The sequence below is a fragment of the Paramormyrops kingsleyae genome, chromosome 23 (assembly GCF_048594095.1).
Source record: "Paramormyrops kingsleyae isolate MSU_618 chromosome 23, PKINGS_0.4, whole genome shotgun sequence".
Taxonomy (NCBI): Eukaryota; Metazoa; Chordata; class Actinopteri; order Osteoglossiformes; family Mormyridae; genus Paramormyrops; species Paramormyrops kingsleyae.
In genome coordinates, this window is record NC_132819.1 from 13,365,327 (window position 1) to 13,387,279 (window position 21,953).

At 46.0% G+C, this 21,953-nt stretch overlaps 1 protein-coding gene across 1 annotated transcript in view; it reads right to left on the bottom strand.

Moving 5' to 3' along the window:
• Nucleotides 1-2,878: 2,878 nt before the first annotated feature.
• The window catches only part of ctdp1 (CTD (carboxy-terminal domain, RNA polymerase II, polypeptide A) phosphatase, subunit 1), a 72,412-nt gene continuing 53,337 nt past the window's right edge, over nucleotides 2,879-21,953 (bottom strand). Inside the window, exon 13 of the mRNA XM_023811775.2 lies at nucleotides 2,879-4,052. Coding sequence (XP_023667543.1) covers nucleotides 3,896-4,052 — 157 coding nt within the window. The 3' untranslated portion in view covers nucleotides 2,879-3,895. The remainder of the gene's footprint in view (nucleotides 4,053-21,953) is intronic.

The following is a 21,953-nucleotide window of genomic DNA, read 5'->3' on the forward strand; positions in this document are numbered from 1 at the left end:
TTTATTAAAAAATTGTGCTCATCTTGCAAAACACTTGCAGACCAAGTTACTCGCAATCCAAGGATTTACTGTAATATGTTTACTCAGTACTCCGGTTTCCCCCAACAATCCAAAAACATGCCGAGACTGACTGAAGTTGCCAAATTGCCCATAGTGTATACAGTATGTGTGAGTGGTTGGTGTGTGAGTATGAGTGTGCCCTGCGATGGGTTGGCACCTCTTCCTGGGTTGTTCCCTGCCTTCTGCCCGTAGCCTCCGGGACGGGCTCTGCACCTCCCGCGACCCTGAATAGGATAAGTGGTTTCAGAAAATGGATGGATGTTTACTTAGTATGAAATGTTTATAACCTGTGGATCTGAATCTGAAATGACAGCACATGAAGACTCCGCCTAATTCTGTCAGCCATTCAGGAGCCGGTCCCCACTGTGGCTTCACCGTGACTGGCTCAAAGGCATGCCAATCATCTCCTGCGGCGCTGTAAGAGAAAGCCATTGAAGTGCCAAAAATATACTTCCTTTCAGAGACTCCATCTGATCATAAGCAGCTACTGAAAAGGTGTTCCCGGGGAGGGGGGATAAAACATGGGGGGGAGCTTGCCATTCTTATAGCCAATAAAAGAAAAGATTTATTGGAACTGCTCGTTCCTTCAGGCCCAAATCCCCACAAGCAAGTTCATAAGCTCACGTTTCTGCAGCCTCTGGGACGCATAAGCCTAATTAGGCTGAAGAAAGGGGCTAGAGCTGCCAGCGCATGATGTGGGCTGAGATCTGAGATTTCCTCTTTCATTGGATGCTCCTGCCAATTCCTTTGACATTTCTAACTGATTTGTTATTTTTCTGTTGGGAAAACGAGCGACTGAAACAGGTTCATCCCCAGGACCCCACTTCATAAATCGAATACTTAGTGAGCACCACAGGTACCTGCCGGTAAATGACACATTTAGAAGTGTAGCAATGTAAACCTATCAGAGACCATTGCAGCATCTCTCATATAATGATACTGCCAGTAATAAAACTGTCCTGCCATTTCAGTTTAACCTTTTCTGGACAACCTCTTAGCAGAGAAACAGTGAGGCCACACTGAAATGGCTGCCGGGGTTATAGAGGGACTGGGCCACACTGAAATGGCTCCCGGGGTTATAGAGGGACTGGGCCACACTGAAATGGCTCCCGGGGTTATAGAGGGACTGGGCCACACTGAAATGGCTGCCGGGGTTATAGAGGGACTGGGCCACACTGAAATGGCTGCCGGGGTTATAGAGGGACTGGGCCACACTGAAATGGCTCCCGGGGTTATAGAGGGACTGGGCCACACTGAAATGGCTGCCGGGGTTATAGAGGGACTGGGCCACACTGAAATGGCTCCCGGGGTTATAGAGGGACTGGGCCACACTGAAATGGCTCCGGGGTTATAGAGGGACTGGGCCACACTGAAATGGCTCCTGGGGTTATAGAGGGACTGGGCCACACTGAAATGGCTGCCGGGGTTATAGAGGGACTGGGCCACACTGAAATGGCTGCCGGGGTTATAGAGGGACTGGGCCACACTGAAATGGCTGCCGGGGTTATAGAGGGACTGGGCCACACTGAAATGGCTCCTGGGGTTATAGAGGGACTGGGCCATACTGAAATGGCTCCCGGGGTTATAGAGGGACTGGGCCACACTGAAATGGCTCCTGGGGTTATAGAGGGACTGGGCCACACTGAAATGGCTGCCGGGGTTATAGAGGGACTGGGCCACACTGAAATGGCTCCGGGGTTATAGAGGGACTGGGCCACACTGAAATGGCTGCCGGGGTTATAGAGGGACTGGGCCACACTGAAATGGCTCCGGGGTTATAGAGGGACTGGGCCACACTGAAATGGCTCCCGGGGTTATAGAGGGACTGGGCCACACTGAAATGGCTGCCGGGGTTATAGAGGGACTGGGCCACACTGAAATGGCTGCCGGGGTTATAGAGGGACTGGGCCACACTGAAATGGTTGCCGGGGGTTATAGAGGGACTGGGCCACACTGAAATGGCTGCCGGGGTTATAGAGGGACTGGGCCACACTGAAATGGCTCCGGGGTTATAGAGGGACTGGGCCACACTGAAATGGCTCCGGGGTTATAGAGGGACTGGGCCACACTGAAATGGCTGCCGGGGTTATAGAGGGACTGGGCCACACTGAAATGGCTCCCGGGGTTATAGAGGGACTGGGCCACACTGAAATGGCAGAAATAGATTTAGGAGACCCTATGTCAACTGAGATTCAACATTATTTAATTCTAATCAATAGCTATTGTAGAACCAAGAGAATTAATACATTTTAAAGAATAATTCAAAATAATTGGTAAAATAATTCTCTCACAATATGGATGCTTGTCCTCACCACAGCTGTTAAAGTAAGTTTTGCACCGTCTCCTGAGTACAGGGAAACCATGGAGAATATTTCTGCATCAATAATTAAACAATGTTACTGCATAGCCAATTTCCTCAGTGCAAAGCCTTTTTGTAACAGTGATAAGTACCTTTTACAGCTAATCTGTTACCATGAGCAAAAACTTCAAAATATATATTGCTTACTTGTATTTAAATAAGCTGTTTACTTTAAGTGTGATGCAAAGGAAAGTTGAGAAACTTTCCTTTGCAGAAAGAGCTTTATCGCACAAAAAGGTGACACTAGTATCTTCTTGTGGAAAAGCATATGGAAACATCTGATTTATCCTCAGGCAGACAAAAGCCGTACCTACTTAAAACTCGAATGAGCAGTGGACGAAGTTCATAGCTGGGTTTCACTGACAGGTAGACAACGGATACGTCCCGCGTACGTGCAGAACAGCTATTCTGTCCTCATGATTTAACCCTCCAGGAAAGCAGCAGATTTTTAAAAAACAAATCTTTATTAAATGAAAAGAATCTTTCTCTCTTGTCAAGTATGAAATAGAATATACAAAAAACTTCACATTAGTTCTGTCATTAAAAGTAAACACAGCACTAAAAAACAAAGAGACAAAAATGGGAGGGGGGTCAAACAAAAGGTGAAGTGGCCAAGACCACGAAACGCCGGCAGCTGACGGTCACACGGCAATGTGCCACGGGGACCGGGAGTCACAGCACAGTATGACAAATACCTGAAACAGCCCAAAAACCAGCTTGTCCCAACCCCCGTACAGAAGCGGGAAACCCCTTAGGCTGGACAGCCGTCGTGATCATCCAGGGCGGGCCGGGGGGGGGGGGGGGGCACAGAGCATCGGGTCTACAGATAACAGCTGGAAATACACCAGAACGCACGACCCACCTGTCAGTAAGATTGTACCCCATTGGCTTCCCCTGCAGTTAGGTCAGGACTGCGTTAGTTTAACACAGAGGCCTCAAATGCAGTGTTTTCTTTCTTCCATTAGTTAATTTCATTCTTACTTAAGAGGCTCTTGAGGTCTGCTTAAGGAAAAGGACAGAAAAATTCTTAATTCAACACATTCAGGCGTCATAGTATCACTGCTGGTAAATCGAGTGTCTTTTATATAAAGGAAATATAATCACAAGAGGAGAAAATGAAGCTGGTAAAGTACATAGATGTATCTGCAGGCTCAGACGTGCCCATTTCAACTCTTTGGCATATTCAACCAATCGTTTTTTCTTTACATATATTTATACTTATAAAAAAATCATAACTGAAACAACACAAAAGAAATCCACAAACTTCCCTCTATTTTTTATTACACAATAAAACATTAACACCGTTGTGTTTCAATAATTACTCTTTTACCCCTAAAATCATCTATTATAGCTGCATAACTATTTATACACGCATTTTGACCCCTCTGGGGCCCCTTCGGCTCCTCGCCCCCGGAACATTCTGGTTGGACATACGATTGCTTCAGGCAGAAAAGCGCGTTTACATCCCCAGCCGTGTCACATAAAGTCATTGAGTTCGGCCTCCAGGGCGGCAGCCATCTCGTCCGCCTCGGAGCTGCTGCCCTCCTCCTTACTGGACTCGCTGGAGGAATCGGCGCCGTCGCCCTGGTTACCGTCTCCGTCGTCGTTGTCGTCCAGCTTGCGTTTCTGACCCCTGCGACAGACACACACAGGTTGAAGGGGCCCCATAAACTCCAAGGCACTGGAGAACAGGCCGAACACGCCTCCAGCAAACAATGGATTATCCTCTTTTAAATGATCAAAACCTTCAGATTAGGAAATCCAAACACCGACTGAACAAACTGCAAAGTTGATGCACATCATTAAAAGACATTTAGACAGTTAAATATATAAAAATATAAGTTTCATACAGGAAAGGCGGAAAAATCCTAACTGTTGGACTGAGTTTGTCCAACCACAACAAGCTGCGTTCGGTATTCAGAGGGCTGGTGCATCTCTGTGTAATAATGTGCTGCTGGATTCCTGTCCTCTCCCTGTGTTCCAGCCTTTGGTCTGGCCTGTCGTATCCTGCATTTATGACAGAAGTGCGCAGCAGACTTGCCCAGCATTCATCACAAGTCCAGTGCAGATTACAGTGACTGACAGCAGAAGTAAAGCTCCCTTAAGATGAGACGTACCATTAGTGTATGTTTGGTGGGGGGGGGACCTGAAATTGTACTCCTATTTGTCCTAGTTGGCGACGTGAACCCTCTGGAGGGATGCCTCACAGGCGGAGGTCTAACGGTTCCTCGCCCCGTAACGCGCTTGCCGGAGTCCTCTCAGTGGTGCTCGTTAGGCTGTGTTTAATCAGGCAGGGGCTCTGCTGCTGAAAGTGGCGGGTTGGTGCAGCCCTCCCCGCCGCCCGCTTCACCGAGCAGAAGCGCCCTGCTAATCAGCCGTCCCGTCAGGGGCAGTTTCAGGGTTTCGCATAAAAACCCGAGTTGTCTGGAAGAAAGACGGCTATCGTGGTTTCAAGTGCAATCCTTGAGATTGCCCCATTCCATTCTCTTTGTTCCATTTTCAAGGCTCCGTCCAAGAGATAACATTCACTAACACTTGTGAAACAGAGCTAGGAATCCCGCCATCGGCACCATTCTCACTGGCACGAACAAATCCTGGGCCCTTGGTTGGCAAATCGTGGTAATTTCATCCGTCGTGAATCACTCTTCAGCTGGACCGCGCATTATGGGCACATGGAGCGGAGCAGAACAGCAGATCTCCCAGCTCTAAAACAAAGCCTGAGACTGCTTGAGGTAAACACCATGGCTGACTTGGGTTCTTGTAGAGTCCATGTTAACCAGAGCTGCACATGCTAAAGCCTAAACTCAACAGCAGAAACAGTCCAGAAGCAGACAAGTACCATCCAGCTCCAGACTGCAAGCAGCCAAACATGCGCAATGCAGTCTGCAGGAGGGTCTGCACATCCAGTCTGGCTATATGAAGATAACGGACCAATCAGAAAAGTCCTTAATTTGCATTTTAGTCTCATAATCCATTAAATACATTGCCTTTTATTTTACCACCGATAACATGATCCACACATCTACTGGATCAACGACCCGTGAAGAAAAGAATCAACATGAAGAGGAACAATCACGGTAAAATGACCAAGAGACGACGGCTCCGGGGTATATCATGGAAACCAGCAATGTAATTTCACAAATGTTGTTTTCTCTCCTTCTTTATAGTCATGCCACTGCTGATCTTTATTAACCAAATTAAATATCAAGAGAATCTGCTCCACATTCTGCTTGCATCCCACCCAGAGTGGCCCCTGGCACTGGGCACTGGGCACTGGCACTGGGCATGCTGGCGTAGGCTGCAGGCTCACTGAGCTCCTGCACTGGATAAGCGGTCACACAAGGTTGACAGATGGATCCATGCTCTTGATTCTGGATTCGAGCCATCTGGTGTCGATAAGATGCCCAGGCTTCATGTAGCACGTGTCCTGCTGACCCCGACTCTGACCCAGACCCCACCCCCACCCGCCCGGAAGGACACCCTGGCATCCTGTGACCATCTCAGGAGGAACCACCGGACCTTCTGATGTGTCCCTGCAGCCGGCCACCGCTGTGATTCCTCTCCGTTACCCAAGAGGGCAGGACAACAGCCAAATGTGATTAAGAGGCGTCTTGTCCCATTACTCACGATGTTTTAGGAGGTAATAAAGTAATAAACACAGGCCGAGTATTTTTAATATCTCCTGTCGAAACAGAGGATATTGAACTGGGAAGACATTACGGCGGCACATTTAACGAAGCTGTAAAACATATTAGACGGTATTAAAGGAGTGTAGGTGTCTCCATACGGCGAGCGGCTGGCTGTGTCAGGGAGAGAACGTTAGGGAAGGGCCATTAGGCAGGGGACAGTGGCTGCTACACGCCTGGAGGATTCTTATTAAGGTGGCGTGGCACCACTGCATGCAGTGCAGTGGCGGTCTGCAAACCGAATTTGAGAGAAGGCACCGTTTCAAAACCACGCAAGACAGAAAAAATACACATACGCTGATATTAATGTTCTTAAAATTTTATATAACTATTATACATTCAAACTTTCAGCTAACCTTGTTTACTACTGCAGACATGTGAGTCGTGAATGTCACGATGTAACAACTCATTGATGATGTGTAGCGTTATCGGAAGATGACGGGAATGACGACGCTTAGGGGAGGGGATTAAGAGATGCCATCTGACGGAGGAAGCTCACTTATTGGCCAGACCACCCTGACCGCACGTTTAACAACCTGTTATTCATAGTCAATTTAGGCAAGTTATTGGTTGACTGAAAAATACATTTATACATAACATTTTTACAAAATATTGGGTAGGAATGTGCCTACCTAAATTGATTGGCACAACATCACTGACTCTGGAAAACACCAAGCCAAAAGACCGGAATAAAAAGTCAAAGTGGGGTTGGGGGGGGGGGGGAGGTTAAAAAGAAGAAGGAAAAAAATCACCGCGCTGAGTAATTATGAGCAATAAACACCACAGGAAGTCAGGCGCTTGCACCGAAACGCTACTATTAGCATACCGCGGCTAAAGCTCGACAGATGATTATGCTAATGATGCAGGCGGACCGGCTATGAAGCCCACTGCTGCACAAACAGCCTTGAGCGGATGCCAGACACCATAGGGAGCGCTGGCGGGGAAATCGTGCAAAAAAAGAGTCTTAAAAAGCTCAATCGCACCCCCCTTGGGCCTGTGCTCTGAGCTCTCAGCAGGGGCTTATAGGTGGGGAGCTGGGGGGCCAGAATTAAAGAAACCTTTTCTTTGTATAACGGCCCCAGGCTTCATTCTGTGTCCCAGTAACGCTGTTCTAAACATAGGGACACAGCGGACAGGTCCCACGGCCTGCGGGGTGCTGGTCTGCCTCTCTCGGGGGGGGGGGGGGGGTGGGGGTTCTGAAGATGTTCTCCTGAGGACAGGCTCTGGGGCAAAACATTTCAACTACAAGCCTTGATAAGCTGATTAGGTGAGGATGGGGGCCCTTTCAAATCAGGCCTCCTAATCATCCCTTATACCTAGCTGGTGAATTCTCTCCTGCTCCTCCACCCCCTTAGCTACTGTGTGGTGAGCATGCTGGTGCAGAATGGCTGCTACACAGTCGCATAATCAGGTGGGGGCTACATAGTGGTGCCGACTGAAGTGGTTCCCCAGTGGTTCTGTAAAACGCCATATAAATGTAACATTCATCATTCACTCATCTTCCCAGGTAGGTAGCCTCAGTTACAAAAATTGGGTGAGAGTCAGGGGACACTATGGAAAAAACTGACTCCACCTTGTCCATGCAGATCACCTCACAGTCTGGCATGGACAAGGAGGGCTAAAGAGGGGCCTCCTTAAATGAAGATCACCTCTCCACCAGGAAGCCAAAGGCCATCATTATCCATTCTGAGGAGTGGGATCGCCCCCTATGGGTAAAATATATCACGATGTGATCAGACCACAGGACACATCACAGCAGCAAATGTATGTTGACATATAATAGGTTGTAAGGCCATAGATGTACTCCGAGCTCAACACGTGTGACTGGTGAACCGTGCGCCTTTAAATCCTGCAGAGGGGCTTATGGCCAGGCGTGTAGCTAAAGAACAAGGCAGGATTATCACAGTGAAGACCAAGGGAGAGAACCTTCTACAGCCGCTTAAGAGAGTCAGGATTTACTGCCTAGTTTTGGAGCAACCTGATGCAGTCAGCAATGCAGCACTGTTTGAGGTTTTAACACATTACAAGACATTGTAAGACAGTCTTGAACCCATTATTTCTTACAAGCAGGCCGTCACTGCATCGTCCGTCACGGCATGTTTGCAGAACCTAGCCATGCGTGCTACTTGCTAGCTATGCGGCTAAATATATTAATCATCTGTAGGAGTATTTGGCCTCAGCTATGAAAATGCAGCTGACAGGTAAGTTTTATGTGCAGTGCGGAACACTGCAATTAGCGCAGGCGGCTAGCAGGGGGAGTCAGGGAGAGCAGCGGGGAAGCTGGAGCTGGGGGTCGTGTTTACACGGAGGTCTTTGCTCGAACCGGCACTGACACCTACCACTGAGCTTGATCGCAGCGAGGTGGCGGTTCTCCACCACTGATGCCGTTTGATCACCCGATGGGGGACGGGGATAAAAAAGCACCTCATCCCAGCACTGCTTCAGCGTCTCGGTATAAATCCTGCTTCCCCGTTAAAGGAACAAAGACTCCGTATCACGGGGCCTCAGTGCAGGACGTGCCACTTCCAGCAAGCTTCCCACGCCTTCTGGTCCACCCCAGCGCCGGGGACAAGGGCTATGAGTTTTACAGCAGAGATCCCGGGTGTTTTACAGAGGCTTTCTGCTCTTATCGGGACCCGGCACAAATGTGATTATCACCCTAACCTTCCTACAATTGGAAAAGAGAAGCGCAGATCAGAGGGGCTCAAATCTATCATGGACGGACAGCCTGACTCACAAGGTCAGAGAAGGTACCTTTGGTTTCGATCCCCCCCAACAAAAAAAATCATCTTTATCAATAAAAAAGCCATTTCCTAGACACAGTTGGGAATGCACAGCACTGAAATGCAGATGAAAAGAAAGGTATAAAAATAATAATCGGATAAAAAATAATTAGAATTGGTTCACTGCACAAAGCAAGAGTGAACGTCAATTTTCTTAACTGCGCCCTAAAATACAGCTGCAGCTGGGGAAAAAAAAGCGCAGTGAATGTTTTATTCCACAAGAGAGACTGCAACTGCCGTTTACACATGTACCTCGGTAGTTAGCACTGGACGAGCAGCTTCCTCAACCGGATTGTATGGTCAGGTAATGATAGACCACGTGACTCCAACTTCCATAAATCATTAAATATAAATATTAAAATATCGTGACTGACTTCATCTCCCATCTGTTGAAAAGGACGTCCAATACAGGAGATTCCAGGAAAGGAAACGGTTCCCCTCCAGTGGGGTAAAAGCTGAAGTTTGCTTCAGTGTAAATGGAAGGAATGATATGTAAACTGGGAGAACTGACAGGGGGGGAGTTAAACCACCCACTGCAGAAACTCCGATTGGCTCTGCCGTCACACCAGCGGGTGAACAAGGCGTCAGCGTGCCGAGGAAACGCGTCGGAAACCCTCCGCAGGAGACCTGCATTCACAACGGATCGAGCATTGAGCCAAGAGCGAACGGGGTTCTGTAGAGCAACACACAGCATCCTCAACAGGGACGCTAATGATAATCAGCATTATGCTAATATACATAATTCAATAATTGTATGAACCGGTTACCCATGTTAAGGACCACAGTTCTCCATTTCTTAAGGACTTAGTTAAAAATAAAAATAACCATTCTAAATCTGCCTACGCTGAGCTTACTGTGGTATAACAAGGAGCAATGAAAGAGGATACGAAAGTATGGACTATTTAAGGTTTTCAACTGGAATCCATGCTGGATAGACAGTATCAGCATCAATCTTTAAACCAGCCTGGAGAAGCTCTCAGTAGCTGAATCCCTCGCGCCTTATTTACTCTGCGGTTCTGAAACGTACATCTTCCAAGCGGCCGCTTCGCTATGAGCAGCGACATGCTGCTCGGGGTCAGGAGTGGACGAGCTGTCATGGTTACCTTGCAATGGCTTCTGGGGAAAGCGGAGACCCAGAATTCTGGCACAATGGATCAAACGGAGGCCATGCGGCTAGACAATGATTCATAACATACTTGTACAACGGTTGATTAAATCACCCGCCGACGTCTGTGAAATGCCAGCAGCGTAGCTGGATCTGGGGTTGCTTGTAGATGCCATAGATGCCAGGGGTTGATCTCATTTTAACAGACCCCAAGATGCCATCTGTCAGTCTGCTAATGAGCAGCACGACAATGAATATTTAATATTAATCGGACGCATATTCATGCTGCACTGTAGGAGATTTCTAGAGAAATTTAAGTTCTTTTGTGTTTATTGACAGCTTTGATGAGAAATCTTCTTGTTAAAATGTCTTCTTGTTATTGGTCAGTTAATGACGGGAGAGGGCCTTTAAATTGGCATCATATTAGAAGAGACAAACAAATGAAAAGTCTGCAGAAAAGTCTTCTGGAAATTATAGTGTGAAAAATTCCAATATTAAATTTGCAGGATGAACGGCCTGGTTTAAACCTTCGGTGCATCAAAAGCCCCGTTCAAGAAGGCCTTTGGCGTACTGAAGCTTAATATAAAGTAAGTAAACTTATAGGGCATGTTGCCAATTCTTAAAACAATTTTCCTTTAATCTCTTTCCTGCTTTAGGCCAACGGACAAACAAAGCGGGCTGAGCTACATGAACGAAACGCTCAAATATAGCGACGTTGGTTCTTCTGAAAGCCACTAAGGGCTTCACATCAGTGCGGATGGCCGTGCCCTCAGCTGAAACAAATGCATTGTTTAACATCGTCTTTATGGCGGACTGCAGATTTATCCTCCCATAATCTCCACAGATAGCAGGGCCTTGGGCCAGAAAGGATACAGAGAGCGATACGAGATGCACCTAGAAGATGGTAGCTAATCGATAACTCCTGTATAATTCAAGCAGAGACGGACCTCATCACTTACTTTTATACACTTTAACAGACAGAGTGAAGAGGAGAAGCGGGAATGGAAACCCTCTCAAAGTGTCGAGCGTGCGAGTTTCATCACTGAATATTTCCATGAATGGATCAAACATAACACAGGGCACTGAACTGGAGAGTAACCAGCAAATTTACAACAGGGTTGCTGGAACTGGGAGAGCACCATAAAGTAAGTGGACGTGCCTTACATCTTGACAGGTCACAAATGACTTAGGTGAAAGGCTGGCGAACCACATCTGTGGATTTTATCCCCATATTCACTGTAAGCTGTACAATAGAGGAAGAAATTGAGTTCAAAAGGTCTCCATCCGTTTAAGGAACTTATAACTGCATGTGAACAGGGCTGCACCATATCGTGTGCATGCGCTAATCACATCGCATTTTTCGGCACTGCTTTGTGTCTGTTGATAAGTCGCTGCAGCACCACCAACTTATCTGACACACTGGTTGATGATCATTCCGTTTGGCTATAGTTCATTTCGGGTAATTTCACCTACTGTCATGTGATATCGTGCAGCAGCAGTTGCTGTACCAGTAGTGCACTGAATAATCAGATCTAAAAACCAAAAGCAAATAACATTGTTTTATCTGCCCAATGCATTCACCCACCCCCCCCTCCATCAGCTTGTAGTGTGTGAGTATCAGTGTGCCCTGCAATGGGTTGGCCACCCATCCTGGGTTGTTCCCTGCCTTGCACTCATAGCCTCTGGGATAGGCTCTAGACCCCCCGCAACCCTGAATGGGACAAACTAGATAGATGTCCCAAATAAAATCATTTTATCCATCTGTCCACCCGACCGTCTGCCCGTGTATCCATCCACTCATCCATCCATCCACTCATCCATCCATCCACTCATCCATCCATCCACTCATCCATCCATCCACTCATCCATCCATCCACTCATCCATTCATCCACTCATCCACCCATCCACTCATCCACCCATCCACCCACTCATCCATCCATCCACTCATCCATCCATCCACCCATCCATCCACTCATCCATCCATCCACCCACTCATCCATCCATCCATCCACTCATCCATCCACCCACCCATCCACTCATCCATCCATCCATCCACTCATCCACTCATCCACCCACCCATCCATCCACTCATCCATCCATCCACTCACTCATCCATCCATCCATCCACTCATCCATCCATCCATCCATCCATCCATCCACTCATCCATCCACTCATCCATCCATCCACCCACTTATCCATCCATCCACCCACTCATCCACTCATCCATCCATCCATCCATCCATCCTCTTGTCCTGGATGGGCTTCCATAGAGGGCCTGGAGCCTAACCCGGGCAGCATAGGGCAGAAGGCTGAACAGGATGACAGTAGATCAATTACTTTAATTTATTTACTTCCACTTTATAACAACCTAATTGTACGGCATCACATTGCCTGACCAGTGTTACAGGAGACGGTGTTTAACAGGCAATTACAGAAGCCAGGGTAGTTATATTACAAGGTACACTGAAGCGATCTTCTCCGCGGGCTGCAGCCATAAAACGAGGGCACACCTTGGAGCAGAACTCGGAGACGCGCTCCCCGCCGCTGTTCTGATCTCTCATTCTTGCGCCCGTTAATTGCCCCTCCGTGTCTTGTTAATGAGAGCCCGCTCAGACCTGTCCTGTCAGCCGGGCTTGAGCGTGAGCACTCTCTCGGCTCCCCGGTGGCGGGGCACCTCCACCACGCCCACAGCTCCTGAAGAACTGAGCATTCCATTTTACTGTTATGGGGGGGACGACGGTAATTATACTGTCCCACTGAGCAAAATCACTGACGTGCAGTGATTCAACAGAGTGCAATAGCTTCTGGAAATTCTTGATGCAGTAGAAGATTCTAGAAATGTTGCATGTTAAGTACATACACAAAATGAGGTGCTTCATCTTCATGGACTGCTAAAGAAAGATCTGCTTCATAAGGTCTTTGAAGAAAAAAGTACATTATATACATAGAGTTATACTTTCCAGTGAACTAATCATGTAGCAACAGTAATCTGCTATTTAATACATTACTATCCATCCACCCAGGACAGCGTCTTTGAGGCTTGCGTAGCATTGGCAATATACAGAACATTATCCACCATGAAAGGTAGGTGTAGGGACAAGCTGTGATGGGAATGTTCATCAAACCAGTGTAGGTGGACTTCACCAAAGGATGAAGAGGGTGATCTGGGTAACTTTGAGTGGATCAAGATGATGGAACAGAGTTACTGGAACCCTGCACCTTAGTAAACAATCTGCAAATCGTTTAGGGCAGAGGTGGCGAACCTGCTCCATGGAGAGCCGCTGTGGGTGCGGGTCTTTGGGATGGCTTCTCAATCAGCCAATAGTAAAGCAGTGGTTCTCAACTCCAGTCCTGGGGACCTTCTGTTATTGGATGACTGAGAGGCCATCCCAAATACCCGCACCCACAGCGGCTCTCCACGGATCAGGTTCGCCACCCCTGCTTTAGGGCACTGGCTCTCAAACTTTCTGATCAAAGGTTGGCTTCAGATTTTTGTTCAAAGTCAGGGGTAAAACAGCATTTCATGAACTTTAATGAATTAACAATAGCCTACGATATAGACATCAATATCCAGTACTGTGCAAAAGCCTTAGGCAGTCAAGAGAAATGTTTAAAGCTATTTGTCTGTGTAGGAAATGCACATTTGCTCAGAACAAAAACACAATTTAGCATTTGAACATACGCAAATAAATAACACAATCAAAGACTAGCAAAAATTTCTTCCATTCTCCCAGAAGTTACTGATATCTTGTTAGGACGGCTAGATGAGCACCGCTTCAGTTCCCAAACCTCCTCTCAGGGGCACCGCAGCCATTCCATCCATCCATCACCGGAACCGCTTAATCCCAAACGGGGTCACTGCCAACACACTGCAAGGCGCACACTCTCACACAATTATGGAGCCAACTTAGTGTCGCCAATTAATCTACCATGCGCACTTTTGGACTGGGGGAGGAAACCAGAGCCCCCGGCGGAAACCCACGTGAACATGGGGAGAGCGTGTGAAAAGGTCCTACGCCCGACCCGGGGATCGAACCCAGGACCTTCTTGCTGTGAGGCATCAGCATCAACCGCTGCCCACTTCAGCCATTATTATATTATTATAATTTTTATTGATTAGCTATACAAGGTGTGCTAGTTTTCGAGTCAGAAAATACATGGCTGTATTGTATGACTGTGCAAATACTGAGGTGATCTTAGCAGAGGTTTTGAATTGGCTAAGCTGACTCAATTTAACAGGCACACTATCATGGTTTTACAGCTACATGAAGATCATTTAAATGTTTTTCTTTGGCTGGCCAAGACTGCACTGTACTGTATAACAAAAATGGAAACTTTTTAACGCCCTCTGATCTTCTCGATTAATTGGGAGGGATTATGACGAGTTATGTGTGTGTGAAGTTTGGTGGTTCGACTTTGTATTTTTGTGCTTCAAACCCAGTTAAGATTTTTTTATGTGAACCATTCTGATTCATAAGGTACATTACTGGCTAGGTCTGGATTAACTTGCAGTTTGGTCCACATCTTGACTGCGGTCCGGACTTTGAGAACCCCTGCTTTCGGGTCTTCCTGACATGGGCCACACATATATTAGTCCACATGGGGAGAAGAGGAAAGGGTGACTCATCATATTCTTTCCATGGCTCAGTAGATCACATCACTTTGGTTGCAGAAAGTTATTTTTAGGCATAATAAGGGCCCGAGGTACAGCGACCAATCACCAGAATCCATCTGTGAAGTTCTCGACAGACTGCACTTGATGAAATGGCCCTCAAACGTCAATCTAATGGACGAGTAATCAATAGATTCAGAACGGCTAGCTTGCTCTGCTCAGGATCTCAGAGCGGCACTCGCACTTCTTCCACGGTCCTACCTGGTCGATGCTGTCCATCACTCAGACTTTCAGGCTAGCAAAACCTTAGCTGCCATTTCCCGTGAAAAATCAGTAAGACGGTTGGCTGTCAACATCATTCCCGTCAAAACAGGCTGTAGTACTTACAGACATGTCCCTAAGGGAGGACGTCAGTTGCTTAATTAACACTGGCACACTGTTTTCATTGCTTTGCTAATGTTTCAAAACATAAATAAATCTGGAACACCAATTTTACTGGCACTAACAAAATAATGGTCAGATACATTCCAAAAACACACAATCTCAACTTCATATCTCATTCTAAATTGGTAAAGCCAATGATATGCAGTTTTTTCCCCAGAAGGTCAAACTCCATCGGCACCATAAACCCAAGGTCCACTGCCCCCATAATATCAAACAAGCTGGGAGCAAAATATTTAAAAAAAAAAAAGTATTAGCTGCAGTAATATGCATGGAAAAAGAATGTGTCTGATTTCCAGAAAAGCCAGTGGCCAAATCGTTAAATCCTAATGGAAACCTCCGTTATCATGGCCAGCTATGGTGAACAACATCATACCCAGCAGAAGATAAGTAGATATGTTTTGTTAAAAGACCAGAACTGAAATGGAAATACATGCTTAATATTTCCTAAAGTGTAAACACTCTACGTTTACCATTTAGCGAAAATCAGAAACACAAGGGAAGCTTTTCATCAGGGTTTGTGATGGTGAAGGATGAAATAACGGTTTTTATATTGATCATGTATACCACAACATTTAAGAACTTCCTACAAAGGGCTGGAAATGCACAGGGTTAAGTCACAGCTGCTCCTTGAGACTCCTACAGGGACTGACAAGTCTTCAGTAAAGAGGAATTTTACAAAACTGTGCACCCACTGATCATACAGAGTATAATTACTAAAAAGAAATGAAAACTGCAGGGCAAATCAGCTGTAGTTTTGAGCGGTTATACAACACGGGGAATCCTTTGAGGAAATTCGTTTTTCCAAAACAGATTTGTTCTTTTCTCCCTCCATATCACTCCAAAGAAATTCTCACGCATTAATTCCCTGTACATAAGGTAGCATGTGCCAGCTACCAGAACCTTCCGGGCTCCGGGCTCGAGCTGCCAGTAGCTAAAAAGCTCACAGATGTGGGGGAAGGCGGGACTCGCTCCACCATCGCTTGGTGTTTGAAAGCACAGAACCGCAGCGCGATGAAACCATAGAGGAAAAGCAACGGAAGGCTTCTTCAGAGCGTGAGTGGGCTGGCTGGGCCCAACAGCGACTCTGACAGATTCTTTGTGCTTCACCCAGTATGTCTTACGGGTTGAATTTCCACAAGCACCCGCAATGTGATGCGTTACATAACTGCAGATACCGATATGTAAATAAGAACCAACTAACTAGATTAGCAACAATAAACCGGATCAAAATGTCTGAAGAGGCTTCTAACGTTACAATCCAGCTCTGTAAATGTGATCACTGTTAAAGCAATAACTGGCGGCTAAAGTCCATCATATCACAACAACAAAAAATATGTGCAAGGATAAGCTCCTCCTTTCAGGCTAGGATGGTACCCCCAGACTCTTTGGTGTCTCATTTCTGAGAGCAGCTCATCGGGAACTTATTACCAGACACAGACGGGTGAAGAGAACAGGGAGGAGATCTTCACACACTGATTAGCATCAACACCAAAGTCTCACAAAGCCTCCAGAATCCTCTCTTTAAAAAGACGGTGAAAAATGTCATCCTAAAACTGAAAACCTCCAAATCAAACAGGCTATACTCATTAAAACCAGTGGTTCATAAAACAAGACCCACCCATTAGCACTCAGCATGCTGAAAACAAATAACATAAAAAAATTATTGAAGTCAAAGCTCCACCACTGCTTACATGGATATCATAAATGATATTAATTGAAACCTGACACTTAAGTTTTACAGCATGCAATAATGCAATTAAATATTTAAATTCCATATTTCAAGTTTAATTACCTTCACCACCACCCATCAGTGTTCTACAATACCAGGAAATGCACAACAAGGAATGGGGGAAAAAAAAAGATGGAGGGAACAGAGAGCAGGGTGGGAAACAGAAAGAAAGTCAGCAGAAGTGGTAGGAGTTAAGGAGAGCCAGAAGAACAAACGGAGGAAAAAACGTTCATGACCGTAAGGCGGGAAAACTACCACATGGTTACACACCGCGATGGCGAAACAAAAGCACCTCAGAGATGAACGAGAGTAATGTGCTGAAACTGCAGCCGATGACCCAAAGTAGACGTCTGACCATCGTTACAGTCCAGACTCCACACGGCATCCAGTGGGCCAGGCTGTCGGACCTTGACGCTTCCTGTGACGGCAGGCTTCCTCTCACGGCAACGTCTCGGCACTCTAACCTTAGCATTACACAACCCCCCCCCCCCCATCTGAATAAACCGATTCGTTTTGTTGACAGCGGTGTAGAGCACCACTGAAACGTCCTTTTCATTCCTCATTGGGTTTGGGTAGTTAATGATGACGAGGGAACAGCAGGACATGCAAGCGGAATGAAGGAAATAAAACGTGTTTATATAAGCGGTTTCAGAGGCTTTACTCCATGCTAGATTTCGAGAACATGCCGTGGAAGACAGCACCAGGAACGCAATGAACAACAATGACCCGAAGCCATGATTTATACAACGAACATCCTGCCTGTACTGCAGTCAACTAGAAAAATTGATAAATAAGCATGATGAGAAATATTAACAAGCATCTACCCATCCTATTATTAAACGTCAAACTTCAAAACGCTCATTTCAGCATGAGGGCAGGGCAACTGGGCATGACCAACATCCATCTGAGGCATGGGGAGCAGGCGGCAGGAATTATGGGGGCTACCTGAGTTCACCCCCCCCCCCCATCCTTTTCCAGTGTAGGGATAATTTGGTACAATTCGTCTTGCACAAATAACCAGGACTGAAATGCAGTTACATCAGGCCCATAACTGCACCTTGTAAGGTCTGCCTCATTTGGTCCCTGAAGTACTTCGCTTTACCTGTATGTAGACTGCATCCTTTTGGGATTATTTTTCTGTAGTTGGTCCTGTTCACACCTCTTGCCAGTTTGGTCCTGAAAAGACGGAGCCTCTCCAGCAGATTTTAGCTCTGTGGCAGGCACCTGCTTTTCCAGGGGTGTCCTGAGACCATGACAAATGTGCTCAATACCAAATATAATTTAAAAAAATCTCACAACCTAGCTGTTTAACATCTGCAATATTAAACTAAAACCTGCCATGATACCGGCCCCTCACAGAGCCGATGTCACCTAATAAATGATTTTACAAATTCTGTCTATCCTGGGTAATTATACTGTTCGTGTGAATACTGATTAATTCACATTCTGCACGGATTTTCCAATCTACTTGTCACTGCTTTTGGGTAATGTTCAAAAACATGGCGATCATTTTTATTACAATATAAAACTCACACATATGTATTATCGGAAGGTTTTTCTTCACCCACACCAAAACATAATATTATTCATTATGTGGTATATACAGTATGCAGGAGTTACTAAATGTGCTCCACAGTATTCAGATCTTTTCAAAGAATAATTATCAAGCTTAGGATGTGCCCTGGACCAAAACACAATTAATAAAAATAAACAAATAGCAGTATGAGCAGGACAGTATAAAAGCTGAAATTTGCACATATTACACAGAGAGATACTTCTTGATAGGGGATTCTAAATAATGTCAAAATGTCAGATGACTGCACAGGCAGCTGGGAAAGCCTTTCCAGCCAGGCGCGGCACCACCGCAGCTCAGAGTGACACATGTGCCATAACAGCAGCCTCATTCCCCGTCACTCGGTCGCTACCCTGCACTCACTCGCCAAAATCATTCCTTCCCAAATCCAGCTAAGCCTCTCGGCTGTAGCAGTAACGGCTCTCGGCGACCGAGAGTTCATCAGACAAAGCAGAACAAGGCCCATCGATCTGCGCAGAAGGCGGGGATTTACACTGAGAGGCCTGTTGCTGCTGCGACAGTAATGGACTGGGATCACATTAAGCTGGTAAAGATGTGCCACTCACTTGACAATGAGCTTTCATGCCCATTTTACACAATTCCTCCTCTATCTTCTGCATAGTCGGACTAGCTGGCAGAGTTTAAAAGTATTTATTGCCTATTCAACATGAACTGGCTCTTGACTTTAACGGGTCGCACTCCTAAGTGAAGCCATGGATTAAATCGGAGTATTAAAGCTGGGGTCAGTGGTGAATAACCCCCTAAAAGTGGTCCAGAGTACTCCCACCATTTTTTCACCAAGAATTTCCCAGCAGTCAAAGGTGGTGGTTAACTGGGGTCTCTGCCGTCATTCTCTGCTGATTACTCATAAACATCTTGGGTTCATACACAAGACGACGAAATAATTTAAAGGTGAAGTATTTCAAAATCTCAAGTGTTTACAGAAGAGCTTGCAGAATGCTGCCATGTAGATTTTTAAAGATGTTTGTTACCTCAGCAACAGAACTGAAAAAACAGAGCGAAATGGCCAGGTTCAAGATGCTGTCTTCCAAACTCGCTGGAATGTTCCCTCTGAGGAGGTGGAAGGGAAGAACTGAAGTGGGAATCAGGCCATAGAAACCCATGTGGACGGTCAACAGTAACCGCCATATTTTTCACATCTTCTGCATAAGCTCTCTGAACTCACTCAGACCCTCATCCAAGGTACACATTGCCCTGGATTTTTGCAATTCCTATTACTATCAATATTGTTTGCAGCTTAAAAATTAGTTTTAATATCTTTGCACAAAACTACTCAATGCTCTCTACTCTTCCCCCATAGAGATCTCATAGACATCCATCTTCTCGCTGAGCTACAAAGTCCATCTTCAGCTCCGAGAGCAACTGGTCCAATCAGATCGTGTCGCAGTTCTACTTCAGTTTCCTTCCTGTAGATATTTTCTTAATTGCAATTTGCATTCTTTCAAAGGACGGTATGTTATTTAAGTAGGATTATGTAAAGCACACAGGCTGAATTCCAGAAAAATGGTAACGCCTTAAAACTGGCTCCATCATAGAAGTACCACTTTAACCCAAGTTCAAACTTGAATGTTTCAGTGGCATTATGTCATTCTTATAGTATGTGACATATTGCACAGTATATAGATGAAGCTGAAAGCCACACATGGTAATTAACTGCCTGCTATTTCATGCCCTGTCACTGTGTCTTTCCAGGGTCATGTGACAGAATCAAATTTCATTGTTGGAGAAGCTGAACAAGACCAGGAGGTCAGAGGGCACCACATAGACACAGCACTGATCCAGTCCCCAGAATAGCAGGACCTCCTGGGTAAGGGTGTCGATCCTCCGGCTTTTGTAATGCGCAATGTCAACGGAAAAAGACACGCATAAAGTCCCAAAAAGCCTCTAAATCCTAGGCTAGTCTTTTTCGACAATTCCATGAGCTTGGGGGAGAAAAAAAAAATCGACATGGACAAGGTCACTCAAAGTGTTGAAACAGTCTTTTGAACGCTGTAAAAAAAAGTTTCTATCCCTGCAGATTTTAAAAGAAAGGAGATGTAAGAAATAGAAGCCAGTGAATACCATGAGCACAAAGACCCTCTGTGCCGCATTTCAGTGGGCATTCAGACATTTCTCATGTATATTAAAACTGCAGGTCTAGGATGAATGTTTCCAAAATAAAACTCTGCTAACCTTTAAAAACTACTTAGCCTTTTGGTTTCTATGACAACCGACTGTTATTTTTCATATCACCATCCATTGTGAAAGCAGGGTTCCAAGATGATGCCGCTTGGCCTTCATGATCTGAGGGAATCCGGATGTAGCACTATGGGATGGAAGATGAAACCACGGGAGCTAATATCCTGGAGTATCACCCATAATCACCTGGGAGAGGGACGCCCGGCATCCTCAGATTCTTCTCAGCCGACATCCTCCCAGATGTCATGTGCTGGAAGATCGACGATGCGGCGGAAACACAGCTGAAAGGGTCATACATTCTTCCCGGGATGGTGACGGCATGTAGGGATTGGGGTTTTGGGGGGGGGGGGGGAATGAAAAGAACAGCTGGGCTGTGGGACGAAGGAGGCCAATTTCATCCGTAGATGGGAATTGGGGGGGGGGGGGGGGGGGAGCGGGAGACGGTAGGCACTTCTCCAAAACCGCAGCCCTAACAAGCTACGCTTCAGAATCTCGTCATTTCGCACAATCGCTGCCGCTAATGTGAAAATCACACCAGAAAGGACCACGAATTACATCTGTTCATGATCCTCAGCACCGGTGCTGCGGTGCTGCTGACTCGCCCCACGCACAAGTTTGCTGACGCATGATCAGGTAACCCGGAGTAAGGCCTGACATTGCTACTCAGGTGCTGGTAGCTGGGAGGCAACTTCCCTTAACTCTACGAGCTCCTACTTTCCCTCCTCCATCAATTCACGGAAATTTGGATGAATGAAGGCACCTAGAAGGCTTTCGCTTTCCATTTGGAGAGGATTCTGCTACCATGGCAATGTCAGAAAAAAATAAAGTTAATAATACATAAAACACAGTGCTGAGCCTCTACCAGACCAGAAAGCGACATAAAACATTCTTGCCATTTAATGCCTTTTTGTCAACAATAAAAGTATGTATTTTATTCAGCATAAAACATTCTGCATTAAGGTCTCCTCTTGCTTGAGGTATGCATAATGAGCAGCAGAAATGTTCCGTTTCTGAAACAGGCCATCCACCACTGACATTATCATCTGTGCTTTTTACATTAGAGCTGTGGAACTGCCAGAGAAATAGAGTGCCAGTCAAAGGTTTGGACACACCTACCCACAGAAAGGTTTTTGTACTATTCTCTACATTTTAGAAAAATTGTAAAGGCATCAAAACTATAAAATAACATATATGGATTTTTTGCACTTGCCAAAAAAGCATTAGCTGAAAAAAAATTTGTTTGTTGGGATTTGTTTGTTGGTTCAAATCCCTGGATCGGCAGAGTGATCCCACCTTTGGGCCTTTGAGCAAGGCCCTTAACCCCAATTGCTCCACGGACTGGCTGACCATACTGTCTCCAAGGTGATCCCACATATTCTGAGCACTCATTGGCTGCTTTTT